Source organism: Halichoerus grypus, chromosome 10 (assembly GCF_964656455.1).
Source record: "Halichoerus grypus chromosome 10, mHalGry1.hap1.1, whole genome shotgun sequence".
In the NCBI taxonomy this organism is placed as follows: Eukaryota; Metazoa; Chordata; class Mammalia; order Carnivora; family Phocidae; genus Halichoerus; species Halichoerus grypus.
Window position 1 is genome coordinate 76,922,779 of NC_135721.1, and position 19,401 is coordinate 76,942,179.

Sequence of the window (19,401 nt, forward strand, 5' to 3'; positions counted from 1 at the left end):
ACATCCACAATATTGTGCAACCATCCCATATCCATTTCCAGAATTTTTTTATTATCCTGAAGTCTGTACCCACTAAACAATAACTCTCTATGAATTTGCCTATTCTAGGTACCACACATAAGTGGAATCACATATTTGTCCCTCTGTGCCTGGCTTATTTCACTTAGCATAATGTTTTCAAGTCTCACCCATGTTGCAGTCTTGCATCAGAATTTCGGTCTTTTTTTAAGACTGAGTAATATTCCATTGTATGTACTCACCACATCTTGTTAAGCATCTATTGATGGACATCTAGGTTGTTTCCACCTTTTGGCCACTGAAAATCATGCTGCTATGAACATCAGTGTACAAGTATTTGAGTTCCTACTTTTTAATCTTTTGGGGATATATCTAGGAGTGGAATAGCTGCATCATATGGTAATTCTACATTTAACTTTTACAGGAACTGCCAAACTTTTTCCACCATGGCTGCACCACTCTACATTCCCACTAACAATGCACAAGGGCTCCAGTTGCTACACAACCTCACCTGCACTTGTTATTTTGTTTTGATAATAGCCATAATAATAGGTATGAAGTGATACCTCATTGTGGTTTTGACTTGCATTTCCTCAATGGATGATGATGTTGACCATCTTTTCATGTGCTTGCCATTTGTATATCTTTGGAAAAATGTCTATTCAAGTCCTTTGTCCACTTTTGAATTGGGTTGTTCTGTTTTTTGACTGTTGAGTTGTAAAGTACTTTATATATTCTCGATATTAATCCCTTATCAGATACATGATTTGGAAATATTTTCTCCCATGCATTTTTTAAATAGACTTTACTTTTTTAAAGATCTTATTTAATTATTTGAGAGAGAGCACACATGCACACAAGCAGGGGGAGGGGCAGAGGGAGAGGCAGACTCCCCACTGAGCAGGGAGCCAGATGCGCAGCTGGATCCCAGGTCCATAGGATCATGACCTGAGCTGAAGGCAGATGCTTAACTGACTGAGCCACCAAGGTGCCCCTAGACTTTATTTTTTTTAGAACGTTTTAGGCTTACAGAAAAGTTAATCAGGAAGTATAGAGCCCCTTCTCCCCACCCAAAACAGTTTCCCATCTTATTTATATCTGGTATTAGTATGGTGTATATGCTACAATTATGAGCACTGACACATTAACCAAAGTCCAGAGTTTATATCAGGGTTTACTCTTTGGGTTGTACATTCTATGGGTTTCGACAAATGCTTAGTGACATGTGTCTACCATTACTGTGTCATACAAAATAGTTTCACTGCCCTAAAAAAACCTGTGCTCCATTCACCCTTCCCACCCTTCCTTCCTCCAAATCCTTGGCAATCAGTGATCTTTCTAATGTCTCTATGTTTTGTCTTTTCCAGAAGGTCAAATAATTAGAATCACAGAGTATGTAACCTTTTCAGTTAGTTTTTCTCACCTAGCAATTTGCTTTCAATGTTTCTTCATGTCTTTTTGTGGTTGATAGCTCATTTCTTTTTATCAATGAATAATATTCTATTGTACAGATATACCACAATTTATCTATTCACCTATTGAAGAACATCTTGGTTGCTTCCAAAATTTTCACTTGGTTCTTCTTTATATACCTTTTATTTCTTTGATGAGATTTTCTAGCTTTGTGTTTGTTTCAGACATGGTCAGAATTGCTTGAAGCATTTATATAACTGATTTAAAATCCTTGTGAGATAATCTCTAATTCATCTCTGTGTTGGCATCTCTTGGTTGTCTTTTCTCATTAAGTTTGAGATATTCCTGATTTTTGAGATAAGAAGTGATTTTTTCATTGAGATCTGCTCTTATGTTCTAGTAGGCTTCTTGTCACACTTCCTGTGACTTTAGTTTCAGCTAATAAAGGGGGACACTACCTTCTTATTGCTAGCTGTAGGTGAAAGTCCAATTTCTCTACTAGGCCTCTGTTGATACCTGGCAGGACTGGTTTCCTTGTTACTGCTAGGCAGGAATGGGAGTTCAGGGTCCCCACCAGACCTCTGCTGATACCACCACAGTAAGGAAGAATACAGGCACCCTGTTACTGTTCCCATGTGTCCTCCACCACCACTATGGGTGGGTGGACTTGTTACTGCTAGGAGGTGGTAAAAGTCCTGACTCTGCATGAGGTCCCCTCTGAAACCACCTCAACAAAAAGGAAAGGGGACACCTGTTGCTCTGGGTGAGGGTGGATATCTAGGCTCCTCATGTGGTCTTTGCTAACAGTAGGCAGTTGTGGGGGGGGATTCTTACTGCCTGGTGGGCACTAAAGTCTTGGCTCCCCAGCATGCCTCTATGATACCAGCTTGGTGGGATGTGGGAGCCTGGAGGGTGGGCCATGAGGTATGGCTGGAACTCCTTGTTACAGCCTGACAAGGGTGGAAGTCTAGGCTCCTTACTCAGATTTTGCCAGTAGGAGTGGGGCTACAGTTTTTTTCATGGTGTTTGAGTAGGCAGTTATTGTCCAAAAATAGTCTGCATTAGAAACAGATCCATAAATACAGAGAACAAAATGATGGTTGCCAGAGGGGAGGAAGATGGGAAAAATGTGTGAAGGAGAGTGAGAGGTATAGGCTTCCAGTTACAGAATGAGTAAGTCATGAGGATGAAAGGTAAAACGTAGGGAATATAGTCAATGGTATTATAATAGCACTGATGGCAGCTACACTTGTGGTGAGCAGAGCATACAGTTGTCAAATCACTATGCTGTACACCTGAAACTAATGTAACACTATGTGTCAACTATACTTTAATTAAAAAAATTAAAAATTAAAAAATAATTAAGAGAGAAAAAAGGGGAACTTTACCAGGGAAAAGCCCAGAAGACAACACTTTAACCAAGGGATCCAAATACAGATCATTACTAATGGGACAAATTGAAATTGTGTGCTACTTGATAGTATGCAATGAAAAGAACCCACCATCACTTCTGTGATATTCCTGTCTGTATTCATTTTGTACCTTAAGCCAACAATTATGTCACAGTTTCCTAGGATCAGGGATCTGGGAGTGGCTTAATTTGGTGATTCTGGTTTAAGGTCTCTCACTAGGTGAAAGGAGTCAGTCAGGGTGACAGTCACCATAGGAAGGTTTAAGTGGGGCTGGAGAATCCACTTCCAAACTCACCCTACATAGTTGGTAGGCCTCAGTTTCTCACTGGCTACTGGCTGCTTCAGTTCCTTTCCAAGTGGGCCTATCCACCGAGCTGCTCACAAAGTGGAAACTTGCTTCCCATGGAGGAAGTGATCCAAGAGATCACTTTATAACTTAATCACTTCTGCTCTATGCTCTTGGTCACAAAGATCAATTCTGGTACCATGTGCAAGGAGACTGTATTAGAGTGGGAGTAAAGGAAGTGGGGCCAGTTTGAAGGCTGGCTTCCACATAGCCAAAGGTTCATAACATAAAGATAATCATAACAAACCCAAATCAATGGCCATTCTACAAAATAATTGGCCTGTATTCTTCAAAGTGTTGTGGTCATAAAAATCAAGGAAGAATGTTCCTGAATAAAGAAGATAAAGGGATACAATAACTAAATGCAACATGTGATGCCGGAATAGATCTTTTTGTTATTGATGACATTATGGGACAATTGGCAAAAACTTGAATGGAGTCAGAGGATTAGCTGGCAGCAACGTATTTCTTGATTTTACCAGACTGTATTGTGATCTTGTAGGAGAGTGTTCTTATTTATAGGAAATACCCACTCAAATGTTAGGGTTATCAGGACATCAGGTCTGCAACTTATTCTCAAATGGTTTGGGTTTGGGGGGTGGGTGGAGATATTCTTTGTCCATAATTGCAACTTTTAGATAAGTTTGAGATTGTTTCCAAATTAAAAATGTAATATAAATTATAAAGACCTCGGACAGAAAAAAAAAAGTGGTCTACATTGCTAGGCTGCCCCCTTCCTAGTCCTTTTTTTGTCTGCATCCATTCTAGATGCCAGTTTTTCTAGCACTCTCTGAGATACATGGAGCAAAAGGAAAACCCAGGAATTCAATAACACGTCACTTATTGTATGCTGAGGTCGCTAGCCAGTCTTCCTTCAGCCCACCTTTCAGAATGTCCTTATGTTTGTTTTATAACAAAATGTTCAGCATTTTTAGTTGTACTTAGTGGGACAAATAGGGTAAAGTAAGTCTACTCCGTCTTCCTAAAAGAGGAAGTTTCTTTTAATAGCCTTCATTAGTAGCCTTACCACAGGTCAGGCACTAGGAAAACAGACAATACCGAACTTGGAGTTCAGAGAACTGGGTTCAAATCCTAGCTAACCTGGGAGTTCAGACAAATCCTACCTAGCTCTGTCACATGTTAGTCAAATATAATTCTATAACCTCTTGGAACTTCAGCTTCCATGTCTGTAAAATGAAAATCACATCACTATTTCACAAGGTTGGAATTAAGTACTTAATTAAGTTGGATTATGTACTTAAAAGCACTGGATGTAACACTTCCACATAGTTTGCACTCATATGTATCTGAATCTGCATGTATCAAATGATAAAGATAAAAATGGAATGATTCTAGACCCATAAAATTCCTATGAACACTGAATTAGTATTTATTCTCCATCTTCTTGTTTTAAAATAGGTCCCCATCCCAAATTATTTCAGGGAAATAAATGTAACCTGTAATTTCAGTGCAGAGATGAATTTATCTTGATTTCTCACTTCTTGTTCTAGCTGGAGTTTATTCTGGTATTTTTCAGCTTCAGAAACTGGAGCCCCTAGACCAAAATCATGTTCTTTGGTGGTAACCTAGTGGGAAAAAAATGGGAATGATACAGAGGCATTCACAGTTTAAAAGAGTTTTGTGGTTTTTCACAACAGTCAACGATATTTGGAAATTAACAATATTCTTAGATACATTTTCAATAATTTTTAACCTTTACTCACCAGCTAAGAGGATTTTCATCAAGCTTTACTTTCTTAAAATCCCATGTTATAAAACTTTTTCTGTTTTCCAAATATAAAACTACAATATTAAACATGCTCTTTAAAAAAAAAAAAAATACCCCATCCTATCCCTTTGGTAATCACTGTTCTAAGGAAATATGGGTCATCAGCAAATTATGTAGGCTACTTCTAGGCCTGTGTTGTCCAATATAATAGCTACTAGCTACCTATTTGTTGCCGCTTTTGTATATTAACAAAAAGGTTTGCTACCCATATCAGAAAGGGCTAACTTCCCTAATATAGAAATAATTCATATAAATAAAAAAGGAAATGAAATACCCTAATAGAAAAATTGGCAAAGAATATGGATATTTCACAGAAACGGCTTTTAAACAAATTGAAAGATATTCAATCTCACAAATTAAAACAACACCACGATACCATTTTTTAACCTCACAATGGCAAAGATCAGAAAGTTGGATATATAATTTAACATTCTTACACATCACTGGTGAAGGTGTAAATTGATACAGTATTTCTGGAGAACAACTGTGCAAAATCTAGCAACATTACAAGTGCACATAGCTTCTGTACAAATAATTCCACTTGTAGGAACTTTTCCTATATATCTATCTGCACATGTGCAAAATAACATGCTAAAATATTGTTCACTTTAGGGAACTATACATACTACTCCACACTGTGCTTTTTTACATGACAATGTATCTCAGAAATTGTGTAATTTAGGGAAATAATTTGTTCTTTCCCTGAATCAAGGCTGCCATTCTGTTAAGGAAGAGAGAATTTGCTATAAGCATCCTAGATCTCTCCTGGCAACACAGATGCTATTCTCCAAAATCTAGCATTTGGGAAATTATGGGATCGGGATGCCCCAGTCATTGACTTTGTATTACACCAGTACAATCCAGCACTTAGTAGTCTGACAGGCTTATTTTCCTTTTTCTCTTTCCCTAAACCAGACTTAAATCTGCTTTTCTGTTTGTTCTTCATTCCAGCAGTTACTGTCTCACCTAGAATTTCAGCACTAGGTCTCACAGAGTATTTCTAATTTATGAATCATTTAGGCCTGTATAGGTTAGGCCAAAATCCTACTTCTTACGTAGTTTCTGTTGAAAAATGTGTTCCTATATGCTGGCTAACTGAACATAATAATAATAAAAAAAGTGTTCCTAGCCATAAACATTTGACTTAGAATAACAGACTATACACTATAATAGTACTTTTCAAATCTTACTGAACATATGAAATCACTTAGGAATTTTCTTATTCACAGTAGGCCTGAAATACTGCATTTCTAAACATGCTGCTCAGTAATTCCTTATTTGGCTAGTACAGAGACTACACTTCAAGGATCTCTTCAATTAAAGTTGTAACCTGCCATGCATTCAGAGTTCTTCATAATTTGGTCACCTCCCACTTCTCCAAACTTACCTCCTAGTTGATACCTTCAAAACACCTCTATAAATATAAGACAAACTATTCTCCATATTCTTTATACATAGGTTCATATTATCATTATAGAAATACACTAACTTTTGCTCATGCGCCTTGCCCTTTTCTCCATTTAACTAAAGACATTTCTGAGGCTCAGCCTGAATTCCACATTCTCTTAGGAGGTGTTCTCAATATTCTCCATCAAATAGTGATCACTTCTTCATTGACACTTCTGTATGTATTGGTTAGAATAAACTGTGTAGCTATTTATTTTTTCTGGATAGGTCTTCTTCACACAATTATTAGAATCTTTTTTCTTTTATTATGTTATGTTAGTCACCATACAGTACTTCATTAGTTTTTGATGTAGTGTTCCATGATTCAGTTTGCTTATAACACCCAGTGCTCACTGCAATACATGCCCTCCTTAATACCCATCACCAGGCTAACCAATCCACCCACTCCCCCCCCCCCCGAAACCCTCAGTTTGTTTCCCGGAGTCCACAGTCTCTCATGGTTTGTCTCCCCCTCTGATTTCCACCCCCTTCATTTTCCCCTTCCTTCTCCTAATGTCCTCCATGCTATTCCTTATGTTCCACATATAAGTGAAACCATATGACAATTGTCTTTCTCTGCTTGACTTATTTCACTTAGCATAATCCCCTCCAGTTCCATCCATGTCACTGCAAATGGTGGGTATTCATCCTTTCTGATGACTGAGTAATATTCCATTGTATATATGGACCCCATCTTCTTTATCCATTCATCTGTTGAACGGCATCTCGGCTCCTTCCACAGTTTGGCTAGTGTGGACATTGCTGCTATGAACACTGGGGTGCATGTGCCCCTTCTTTTCACTTCATCTGTATCTTCGGGGTAAATACAGTAGTGCAATTGCTGGGTCATAGGGTAGGTCTATTTTCAACCTCTTGAGGAACCTCCATACTGTTTTCCAAAGTGGCTGTACCAACTTGTATTCCTACCAACAGTGTAAGAGGGTTCCCCTTTCTCCACATCCTCTCCAACATTTGTTTCCTACCTTGTCAATTTTTGCCATTCTAACTGGTGTAAGGTGGTATCTCAGTGTGGTTTTGATTTGAATTTCCCTAATGGCTAATGATGTTGAAAGTTTTTTCATGTGTCTGTTAGCCATTCATAGGTCTTCTTTGGAGAAAGGTCTGTTCATGTCTTCTGCCCATTTCTTGACTGGATTATTTGTTTTTTGGGTGTTGAGTTTGAGAAGTTCTTTATAGATCTTGGATATCAGCCCTTTATCTGTAGTGTCATTTGCAAATATCTTCTCCCATTCCATGGGTTGCCTCTTTGTTTTGTTGACTGTTTCCTTTGCTGTGCAGAAGTTTTTATCTTGATGAAGTCCCAAAAGTTCATTTTCACTTTTGTTTCCCTTGCCTTTGGAAACGTGTCTTGAAAGAAGTTGCTGTGGCTGATGTCAAAGAGGTCACTGCCTATGTTCTCCTCTAGGATTTTGATGGATTCCTGTCTCACATTGAGGTCTTTCATTCATTTAGAGTTTATCTTTGTGTATGGTATAAGAGAATGGTCGAGTTTCATTCTTCTGTATTTAGCTGTCCAATTTTCCCAGCATCTCCAATAGGCTTAGGCTTTATTTGTTGTTCTTTCTCCAGTTCTTTAAGGTGTGAAGAGACTGTTTTTTTTCCATTGGATATTTTTTCCTGCTTTGTCTAAGATTATTTGACCATTGAGTTGAGGATCCATATCTGGGCTCTCTATTCTGTTCCACTTATCTATGTGTCTGTTTTATCTATGTGTCTGCTTGAAATCAGGCAAAGTGATGGCCCCAGATTTTTCTTTTTCAACATTTCCTTGGTGATTCGGGGTCTTTTCTGATTCCATACAAATTTTAGAACTGTTTGTTCCAGCTGTTTGAAAAATGCCATTGGTATTTTGATTGGGATGGTGTTGAAAGTATAGATTGCTCTGGGCAGCATAAACATTTTAACAATGTTTATTCTTCCAATTCCATGAGCATGGAATGTTTTTCCATCTTTTTGTGTCTTCTTCAACTTCTTTCATAAGTGCTCTGTAGTTTCTAGAGTATAGATTCTTTACTTCTTTGGTTAGATTTATTCCAAGGTATCTTATGGTTTTTGGTGCTGTTGTAAATGGAATCGATTCCCTAATTTCTCTTTCTACAGTTACATTGTTAGTGTATAAGAAAGCAACTGATTTCTGTGCATTGATTTTGTATTCTGGCACATTACTCAATTGCTGTGTGAGTTCTAGTAATTTGGAGGTGGAGTCTTTCCACATAAAGTATGTCATCTGTGAAGAGAAAGAGTTTGACTTCTTCTTTGCCAATCTGAATATCTTTTATTTCTTTTTTTTGTCTGATTGCTGTTGCTAGGACTTCTGGTACTATGTTGAACAATAGTGGCAAGAATGGGCATTGTCATCGTGTTCCTGATCTTAGGGGAAAAGCTCTCAGCTTTTCCCCAGTGAGAATGATATTCACTGTGGGGTTTTCATAGATGGATTTTATGAAATTGGGGAATGTTCCCTCTATCCCTATACTCTGAAGTTTTAATCAGGAAAGGATGCTGTATTTTGCAAATGTTTTTTCTGCATCAATTTAGAGGACCATATGGTTCTTCTCTCTCCTCTTACTAATGTGTTCTATCACGTTGATTGATTTGCGAATGTTGAACCACCCTTGCATCCCAGGGATAAATCTCACTTGATCGTGATGGATGATCCTTTTAATGTATTGCTGGATCCTATTAACTAGAATCTTCTTGAGAATTTTGGCATCTGTATTCATCAGGGATATTGGTCTGAAATTCTCCTTTTTGATGGGGTCTTTGCCTGGTTTGGAGATCAAGGTAATGCTGGCCTCAATGAACAAGTTTGGAAGTTTTCCTTCTTTTTTTTGAAACAGCTTCAGGAGAATAGGTATTATTTCTTCTTTAAATGTTTGGTAGAATTCCCCAGGGAATCCATCAGGCCCTGGACTCTTGTTTTTTGGGAGGTTTTTGATCACTGCTTCAATTTCTTTAGTGGTTATTGGTCTATTCAGATTGCCAATTTCTTCTTGTTTCAATCTTGGTAGTTTATAGGTTTCCAGGAAAGCATCCATTTCTTTCAGGTTGCTTAATTTATTGGCATATAGTTGTTAATAATAATTTCTAGTAATTGTTTCTATTTCCTTGATGTTAGTCATGATCTCTCCCCTTTCATTCATAATTTTATTAATTTGGGTCCTTTCTCTTTTCTTTCGGATAAGTGTGGCCAGTGGTTTATCAATCTTATTAATTCTTTCATAGAACCAGCTTCTAATTTTGTTGATCTGCTCTACTGTATTTCTGGTTTCTAATTCATTGATCTCTGCTCTAATCTTTATTGTTTCTCTTCTCTTTCTTGGCTTAGGCTTTATTTGTTGTTCTTTCTCCAGTTCTTTAAGGTGTAAAGTTAGCTTGTGTTTTGGGGGTTTTTCTATTTTTTTGAGTGAGGCTTGGATGGCTATGTATTTCCCCCTTAGGACCACCTTTGCAGTATCCCATAGGTTTTGGACCGATGTGTTTTCATTCTCATTGGTTTCCATGAATTGTTTAAGTTCTTCTTTAATTTCCTGGTTGACCCAAACATTCTTTTTTTTTTTTTTTTTATCTGACAGAGAGAGAGACACAGTGAGAGAGGGAACACAAGCAGGGGGAGCGGGAGAGGGAGAAGCAGGCTTCCCGCTGAGGAGGGAGCCCAATGTGGGGCTTGATCCCAGGACCCTGGGATCATGACCTGAGCCAAAGGCAGACACTTAACAAATGAGCCACCCAGGTGCCCTGACCCAAACATTCTTAAGCAGGATGGTCTTTAGCTTCCAAGTGTTTGAATTCCTTCTAAATTTTTTCTTGTGATTGATTTCCAGTTTCAAAGCATTGTGGTCTGAAAATATGCAGGGAATAATCTCAATCTTTTGGTTGGTTGAGACCTGATTTGTGACCCAGTATGTGGTCTATTCTGGAGAAAGTTCCATGTGCATTCGAGAAGAATGAGTATTCTGTTGTTTCAGGGTGGAATGTTCTGTATATATCTATGAGGTCCATCTGCTCCAGTGTGTCATTCAAAGCTGTTGTTTTTTTGTTGATCTTCTGCTTAGATGATATGTCTATTGTTGCGAGTGGAGTGTTGAGGTCTCCTACTATTAATCTATTACTATCAGTACGTTTCTTTATTTTGGTTAATAGTTGGCTTATGTAGTTGGCTACTTCCAAGTTGGGGGCATAGATATTTACAATTTTTGGATCTTCTTGTTGGATAGACCCTTTAAGAATAATATAGTGTCCTTCTGTATCTCTTACTACAGTCTTTAGCTTAAAATCTAATTTGTCTGCCCTTTTGGCTCCCTGAGCAGTGCCATGGCGGTCGGTAAGAACAAGCGCCTTACAAAAGGTGGCAAAAAAGGGAGCCAAGAAGAAAGTGGTTGATCCATTTTCTAAGAAAGATTGGTACGGGGGCGCCTGGGTGGCTCAGTCGTTAAACGTCTGCCTTCGGCTCAGGTCATGATCCCAGGGTCCTGGGATCAAGCCCCGCATCGGGCTCCCTGCTCCACGGGAAGCCTGCTTCTCCCTCTCCCACTCCCCCTGCTTGTGTTCCCTCTCTCACTGTGTCTCTCTCTGTCAAATAAATAAATAAAATCTTTAAAAAAAAAAAAAGAAAGATTGGTATGATGTGAAAGCACCAGCTATGTTCAATATAGGAAATATTGGAAAAACATTAGTCACAAGAACTCAAGGAACCAAAATCGCATCTGATGGCCTCAAGGGTCGTGTTTGTGAAGTGAGCCTTGCTGATCTGCAGAATGATGAAGTTGCATTTAGAAAATTCAAGCTAATTACTGAGGATGTTCAGGGCAAAAACTGCCTAATTTCCATGGCATGGATCTTACCCGTGACAAAATGTGCTCCCTGGTCAAAAAATGGCAGACCATGATTGAAGCTCATGTTGATGTCAAGACTACTGATGGTTATTTGCTTCATCTATTTTGTGTTGGTTTTCCTAAAAAACGCAATAATCAGATTCGGAAGACCTCTTATGCTCAGCACCAACAGGTCTGTCAAATTCGGAAAAAGATGATGGAAATCATGACCCGAGAGGTGCAAACAAATGACTTGAAAGAAGTGGTCAATAAACTGATTCCAGACAGCATCAGAAAAGATATAGAAAAGGCTTGTCAGTCTATTTATCCACTCCATGATGTCTTTGTTAGAAAAGTAAAAATGCTGAAGAAGCCCAAGTTTGAATTGGGAAAGCTCATGGAGCTTCATGGTGAAGGTAGTAGTTCTGGAAAAGCTACTGGGGATGAGACTGGTGCTAAAGTTGAACGAGCTGATGGATATGAGCCACCAGTCCAAGAATCTGTTTAAAAGTCAGACATTTAATGGTGACAAATAAAAAATCATATTTGTGATGTTTAAAAAAAAAAAAATCTAATTTGTCTGATACGAGAATTGCTACCCCAGCTTTCTTTTGAGGTCCGTTGGCATGAAAGATGGTTCTCCATTCCCTCACTTTCAGTCTGGATGTATCTTTAGGTTCAAAATGACTCTCTTGTAGACAGCATATGGATGGGTCCTGTCTTTTTATCCAATCCGCAACCCTGTGCTGTTTCATGGGAGCATTTAGGCTGTTCACATTGAGAGTGATTATTGAAAGATATGATTTTATTGCCATCATGTTGCCTGTGAAGTCCTTGTTTCTATAGATTGTCTCTGTACATTTCTGGTCTATACTACTCTCGGGGTCTTTCTCCTTCTATAGAACCCCCCTTAATATTTCTTGCAGGGTGCGCTTGTTGGTCACATATTCTTTCAGTTTCTGCCAGTCTTAGAAGCTCCTTGTCTCTCCATCTATTCTGAATGACAGCCTTGCTGGATAAAGTATTCTTGCCTGCATGTTCTTCTCATTTAGTACCCTGAATATGTCTTGCCAGCCCTTTCTGGCTTGCCAGGTCTCTGTGGACAGGTCTGAAGTTATTCTGATGTTCCTCCCTCTGTTCGTAAGAAATCTCTTCCCCCTAGCTGCTTTTAAGATTGTATCCTTGGATCTAAGATTTGCGAACTGTACTATTATATGTTGGGGCATTGGTCTGTTCTCATTGATCTTGGGAGGGGTCCTCTCTGCCTCTTGGACACGAATGCTTGTTTTCTTCCCAGATGAGGGAAGTTCTCAGCTACGATTTGCTCAAAAATGTCTTCTAGACCTCTCTCTCTCCACCCCCTCAGGGATCCCAATAATTCTGACATTGGAACGTTTCATCGCATCTTTAATCTCTCTCAGTCTGATCTCTTGGGCTTTAATCTGTTTTTCCCAGGCCTCCTCGGTTTCCTTCTTTTCTACCATCTTATCTTCTAGCTCACTAATTCATTCTTCTGCCTCGTTTACCCTGGCAGTCAGAGTATCCAATTTAGACTCCATTTCATTCATAGCATTTTTCAGTTTGGCTAATCAAGATCTCATTTCTGCCCTTAGGGATTCTATATTGTCACTAATATTTTTCTCAAGCCTAGATATCAACTTTGTAATTGTTACTCTAAAGTCTATTTCTGACATCTTGCTTATATCCATATCCATTAGGTCTGTGGCAGAGGCCACAGTCTCTGATTCTTTTCTTTGTTGGGGGTTCCTCATCTTAGTCATTCTATTGGGGTTGAGGGAATGTACAGAGTCCAAAGTATTAACCACGGCCCAAGCAAGATGCACCTGCTTTATAGGGACCTTCGGGTTGTCATCCTCTTGTTCTTCCAGCCTGTCTTCTGGGGGAGGGGCCTGCCACACTGTTACTCAGGCAACCCTGCTTGGGCAGAGTTGCCCTGCCCCCTGGGGGGGGGGGAGTGGGCTCAGTGAAAACTAGTTTTAGGGGGCTTTTGTTCTCTGGCAGCTTTCCCTGGCAGCTTTCCGCGTCTCTTCCCAAAGTCAGAGCAGAAGTGACCACATCCAAACTTCTGTCTCAGAAGAGAGGAATCACAGTCTGCTCTTCATTGAGCTCTCCAGGCCACATTGTCTCTGTTTCTGTCTGGGCTGCTAAAAACCACAGCCTCCCCGGTTGTGCGCCCCACAGCAACACTGCCAGCGGTGGAACCCAGGGCCGGACACACCTCTCCCTTTGTGCTTCTAAAATTGCGAGCTGCCCCCAGTTAGCACTTGCGCATCCGCAGCTCCTGGATCCTGTCTGGGGGCTGCACTAAAGTCTTTTCCCCACCACCACCAGTCTGTGAGTCTGTGTGAGGTCCCCAGCGTGGGACACTTTTGTGCTCCGGTGTTATATCACCTTCCTGGCGCCAGCTTATGGCAGCTCCCTCCCCCTTCTGTTTATCTTCCAATATCTGAGTGCAGAATCACAGCTCCCCACTTCATACCTCAAGACCATCGGAGATATTCTGTTTGTAGAGATCCAGATATATATTCTTACATCTCAGGCTGATTTCATGTGTGTTCAGAATGGTTTGGTAGATATCCAGCTAAATTCAGGGGACCGGTTGAAATAGGGTCCCCTACTCCTCTGCCATCTTTTTCCACAATCCCAATTATTAGAATCTTAAGAACAAGCAATATCCTAGAGCTCTCTGTATTCCTACCAACCTGCACAGAACTCTCTGCATAATAGGAAAGTGCCAATAAAAATTTATATAGATTGATAATAAAGGAGTGTACAAAAGCAGATAAAATTGAACTCTCCTTCTTCTCCTTGGTAAACTGGTCAGGTAGAGATTCTATAAAATTACCTATCAAGTTACACTAGAAATTAAAAGTAGGAAGAAGCCAAAAGTCTCCGTGACAATTGTGAGCAACTGAGTTGCTACTTGCTCTGCACTAGCTTTGGAGGCAAATGAAAAGGGAGAGAAATTGGTGTATCTGAAATGCCCATGTCTCTCCTGCCAGGTTCCCCACCTCAGGCCACCTGAGTATCCTCCATATTCCCACAATCTCTATTTAAATGGAACTTGTATTCCTGTACAGATCTCAGAGAATGCAAGTAAAAGTACTTTGGAAGCAGCAAATTGTTATGATAAAAACCCAAGCCAGAATCACAATCATTCTCAATGAGGAAGCAACATAGCATAATAGTAAGGAACTTGTTCTTTAGCATAAGACTGCTTATGTGCATAATGCTAGCTTTGCTGCTTCTTAGCTGCATGACCATAAGCAAGTTACTTCTCTGGCCACGGCTTCATCTGTAAAATAGGAATAATAACAGTACTTGCCTCCAAGACCTGTTGTGAGGATTAAATGAGTTACAGTAAAGCATTTTAGAACACTACCTGGCAAGAAGTGCTATATATATTATTGGCCATCAAGTCCTACTTATCTTTTCACTAAAATCACTCTCAAGTGCATTTCTTCTATTCCCACTGTCACTGTTTCAGTTTATACTTTCAGATTTTAACAGTCACATTTATTCATTTTTCAAACAAATTTATAAATAGCTAGGATAAGAATGAACCAGTATTAGATTCTGGGGATAGAAAGATGGAAAACAGGTGTGCCCGGGTGGCTCAGTAGGTTAAGCATCTGACTCTTGATTTCAGCTCAGGTCATGATCTCAGGGTTGTGTGATCGAGCCCCATGTCGGACTCCGCAGCTTGACAGCCTCTCTCCCTCTCACTCTACCCCTCCCCTCCTTTCTCTCTCTCTTTCTTAAAAAAAAGAAAATAAAAGAAACATGGAAAACAAATAAAAACCTACAATCTCAACCCTCAGTGGCTCTAGGGAAGTCCAGAACAAATAAATCAGAAATTACAGTACAACATAATTAGTGCCATATCAGAGGAATGCACATGTGCACATGTATGCTAAGAAAATATAGAGAAAAAGATAACAAAAAAAAGTGGTTTTGACTTCAACTTCCCCCAAAACAGACTTAGGATATATTTTCCATATTCCCCCAAAACTATGAATATACTCCTACTGGAGCACTTAACACACTGTATTGTGTCTACTGAGTGTCTAGAGCCATCACAACTTTAACATGTCTAAAACAGACCTCTTAAGCCCCCCACTTGCACTCCTGCTCTCAACCCTGCCTCCACTGTATTCCTTCCCAGTCTTTCCCATGTCAAATGCATCATCATTTGTGCAGTGCCCAAGGGATTGTCTTTGTTTCCTCTTTCCCTAACCCCCAACAATGAACCCTGTCAGTTCTACCTCTAAAATATTTCCCAAATCCATCCACTTCTCAACATGCTTATTACCACCTCCATATTCATCTCCCACACCTTTACTGGAACAGTTCCCTAAGTGGTCTTCATGCTTCTACTATTGCTCCCCACAACTTTTTTCCAAATTGAAATCAAAACTATCACTTTAAAATCGTGAGATCCTGCTCAAAACACTCCAATGGCTTCCCACTGCAATTAGAATAAAAATCCAAACTTTTTAAGGTCCTACATTATTTGGCCCCTGCCTTCACTTCCCTAAATAGATCCAATACTCTCTGTTTCACCCATCAGCTTTATTGGTTTTGTTTCCGTTCCTCCACTGTGCCAATCTCATTCCACTTCAAGGTCTCTGTCCTTGCTTTCCCTCTCTTTGGAACACTCTCCCAGCCCTGTGCATGGCTGGCTCCTTCTCTGGCTCAAAGTCAGCACATCTTCCCTGACCTCTTACCCAAAGTAGCCTCTCTCCTAGATACTCTCTCATCAGGTTATTTGCACTTAACACTATTTGAAATTATATCATTTATTTTTTCACTTGTTTATTGTCTGTCTCCCCACTACTAGAATGTAAACTCCAAGAGATCTAGGCTTTTGTCTGGTCACTGTTATATCTCTAATGCCTACAGAAGTGCCCAGCACAAAGTTGGTGGTCAATAGAACATTCTGAAAAATAACAAAATTTTGATGATTTGAACAAAGTAGTTTCAATGGTGCAGATGGGGTAGAAGCACATTTAAAGAGGACTAATAAATGAGTAATGAACTAAAGGAAATAGAAAATGTAGACTTCTTTTAGGAAGCATGATTGTGAGATGAGAAGTAGAGCGAAAGATAGAAGACTACTGTAGTTGAAGGGTTGTTACAAAAGAGAAAAACTTGTTTCTTAATTCTCTTTATATCAAGGACTCCCTTCAGAATTAAACAAAAGCCCCGAGTCCTCCCCTCAGTAAAATAAAAACACATACAAAACTTTACAAACAATTTCAGGGGGTTGAAGAACTCCCTAAAGTTCTTGTGCTCTAGATTAAGAAGCCCTACAGTATAAACACATCGAAGATTCCTAAGACATGGGTTAATGTTAACTAATGGAGAAAGGCCACTGAGCCAATAAAAGGAAACCCAAATAAACGGCATGTGCACTGTCCTTTGAGACTAGAAAGAGGAAAGCAAGGTCAGGTGAAGATTTAGATAAGAAGGGGTAGAAATTTGAAGAAGATCCTGCCTGGTAGAATTTTCATTTTTAATGAAATAGGAGGTAAGATCATGTGCTAAAAAGAAAAAAATATCAATCTTGAGCAAAATATCATACATATAATACATGCTCAACAAATGTCACCAAATATTTTGGTAGGATAATTAAAAATACTGGAGTATTTTATATGGGATTCTGAAATCTGGTTCCACAAAACAATCAACTTGTTTTCTTTTTATAAAACTGTCTCCAAAAGTTTATACTGACAGATACTTTGAAGTAGGAAGGAATAGCCTCACTAACAGAAAGATGTAGAAAACCAATTTATGAATAATTTTGAGATAGGTTTTTGTATTATAAAAATAAGTGAAAAAAATTTTTTGGGAATTCACTTCAAACAAAACAGTAAAGACACAATGCTTAACCTTTCTTATGAAAAAGAAATAATCTCTCCAGTTATCCAACCAAATTCAAGCTCCTTACTTCTCTTCAATCCAGACTATTCTATAAAGAAATAACTTGTCTTTTTAAAGGAGCATAAAACAATGGCCTTAGGAAAAGTGATCATTTATCAAGACCTCTAAGAAACATAAGGGGTTAAGGAGTTGTTTTCAAGAGGCTTTCCTGAACTAAAAAATATTAATAATAAACTGATGTTAATCCCATAACTAAGACAAATAGAACTACCTTACTAACTAGCTTAATTCAAAAAATTATCATGGGGTACATGTATGAGAAAGTCCACAGCAGTGGTTCATGTTTACCAAAAACTGTAAAAACTTTAATAGTAGAGTAGCTAAACACTAAACAACAAACTAAGCAACAAGGATAAATCTTAAAAACATAACGTTGAGTAAAGAAGCAAACTAGAAAGGAATATTTACTACAATTCCATTTATATAAAGTTCAAAAACAAGCCAAACTAGAATGTGCATGTTCACATACAAAGCGAAACTCTACGGAAAAGCAAGGAAGTGGTTAGTATAGAAATCAGGATGGTGGCTACATCGGGGGAGAAGAGGGAGCATGTGATGAGAAAAGAGAATAAATAGTAACACCTGCTCTGCCTCTGTGTATGGAATACTCTAAAAGCAAATTACCCTAAAACTGATCTAAGCAACTAAAAAAGAAGACAGAAAAGGAGCCAACAGAATCCCATCTGATTCTATGCTGGACTATAAGCAGTGACTTTTTCAGACAATAAACAAAATAAGACATATTTTGCAAGTTGCCATTAAATAATGCCAAAATTTATTGTTTACAATAAATATTTCATTAATATACCTTCCTAGTTATTTCTCACTAATTAAAATTGAATGGTTTAGTTCCTTGAACAATTAAGATACAAACAAGAATCAGTTTTATCCTGAAGGCAGATTTGAATGTGACACTTTCCATTTATGTTTATAACTAACCTAGTTTCTTCTAGTTATAAACCAATTATTAGTCTATTTATTTTCTTACAGGCTAAAAAAAAGTGTACTTTAAATACAGAAAACCAGTGGAGGAAATTTAAAACAACGAATATCCTGCGATATAAGGGCCTGGAATGCAAGAAGGAAAACACTGGGGCTATGCCATCTATGCAACTCGTTCTTGAAGCCCTAATCCTTGACTATACCTTCGGGCTCCCTGCTCAACGGGGTGTCAGCTTCTCCCTCTGCCCCTCCCCCCGCTTGTGTGTTCTCTCTCCCTCACAAAAAAATAAAATCTTTAAAAAAGAAAAAAAAAAAAACAATAACAAAGTATTCCTATGCGTATTTAGGTATCAGGTCCATAATCGCCGCGATTATTCAACTTTAGTCTCAAATGTGTTTTCAAACAAACCCAGTTTACCTAACTGCCTTTCCTGTGTATAATTTCTACTGAAATTATATGAGATTTTCATGCAAATACCTACGTTATCTCGGCCCTTCCCCTCCCAAAGTCTATAAAGAGGCTTAGAAGTGAGAGGCGGGGATTCAGGAAGACAGGTTGAACTCCCAAATCTCTGACTTCCAAATTCCTCACCTCCACTCCAGGCGTTTCTAAACAGAACAGTTCCCCCAACAACCAAGCGGAGAGCTGCGGCAGGAAGCGAAGCGGTCACCATAGGAACTGGGCTCAACCCTAAACGCCCAAGAAACAACAGCGGCAAAGTTTGCTCCTGGAGGGCTTCCCTGGACGCAACTCTGCCCGCTACCGTCCCTCACAGCCGGTCAAGCAGTGAATTCCCACCTCAGGGATCACCCACAGCCCCTAATCCCCGTCACACCTGCCCTGTTGCAGGGCCTTCCGATCCAGGAGCTGCTTTATCCCAACCCGGCGCATCCCTGCTGCCTCTACCTGGAGCTCCGAGTCCCTCCCAGGGTTTCTGGGCCCATCATCCACCCCGGAGCTCATCTCGACGACTAGCAAGCTTTGACCTGCGCCAGGGATCCAGGTCCCTCTCCGTCTCCATCCTCCGCCCCTTTCCCCTCCCCTCCCACCCCTAAATCGACCTGGCCCCACCCCAGCGGAGGCAGAGGAAGGCGGGACCCGGAGGGAAGGAGGCGGGGGCGGTTAGCGCCCGTCGGCGCAGCCGTCGGCCCCGCCCTCACGCTCTGTACCTGAGGGGGGCTCGTCCTCCACCTCCCCGGCGCCTTCGCTCCGCTTCCGTCCCGCGCGACCCTAGT

General features: G+C 39.7%; 1 protein-coding gene and 1 pseudogene across 8 annotated transcripts in view; one reads left to right on the forward strand and one right to left on the reverse strand.

Moving 5' to 3' along the window:
- The window catches only part of TSGA10 (testis specific 10), a 150,288-nt gene extending 130,887 nt beyond the window's left edge, over positions 1–19,401 (reverse strand). For 4 of the 8 annotated variants that reach the window (XM_078056660.1, XM_078056658.1, XM_078056659.1 and 1 more), the window contains exons 1-2: positions 19,073–19,189; positions 4,647–4,775 (exon numbers count right to left, since the gene is read on the reverse strand). In XM_078056660.1, the coding sequence (XP_077912786.1) occupies positions 4,647–4,775; positions 19,073–19,129 (186 nt within the window). In that variant the 5' untranslated portion in view covers positions 19,130–19,189. Of the gene's footprint in view, positions 1–4,646; positions 4,776–18,757; positions 18,830–19,072; positions 19,190–19,335 lie in introns of those variants that run through there. The other 4 variants (XM_078056661.1, XM_078056662.1, XM_078056664.1 and 1 more) reach the window with 4 other exon arrangements.
- On the forward strand, positions 10,760–11,811 carry LOC118547338 (small ribosomal subunit protein eS1-like; annotated as a pseudogene).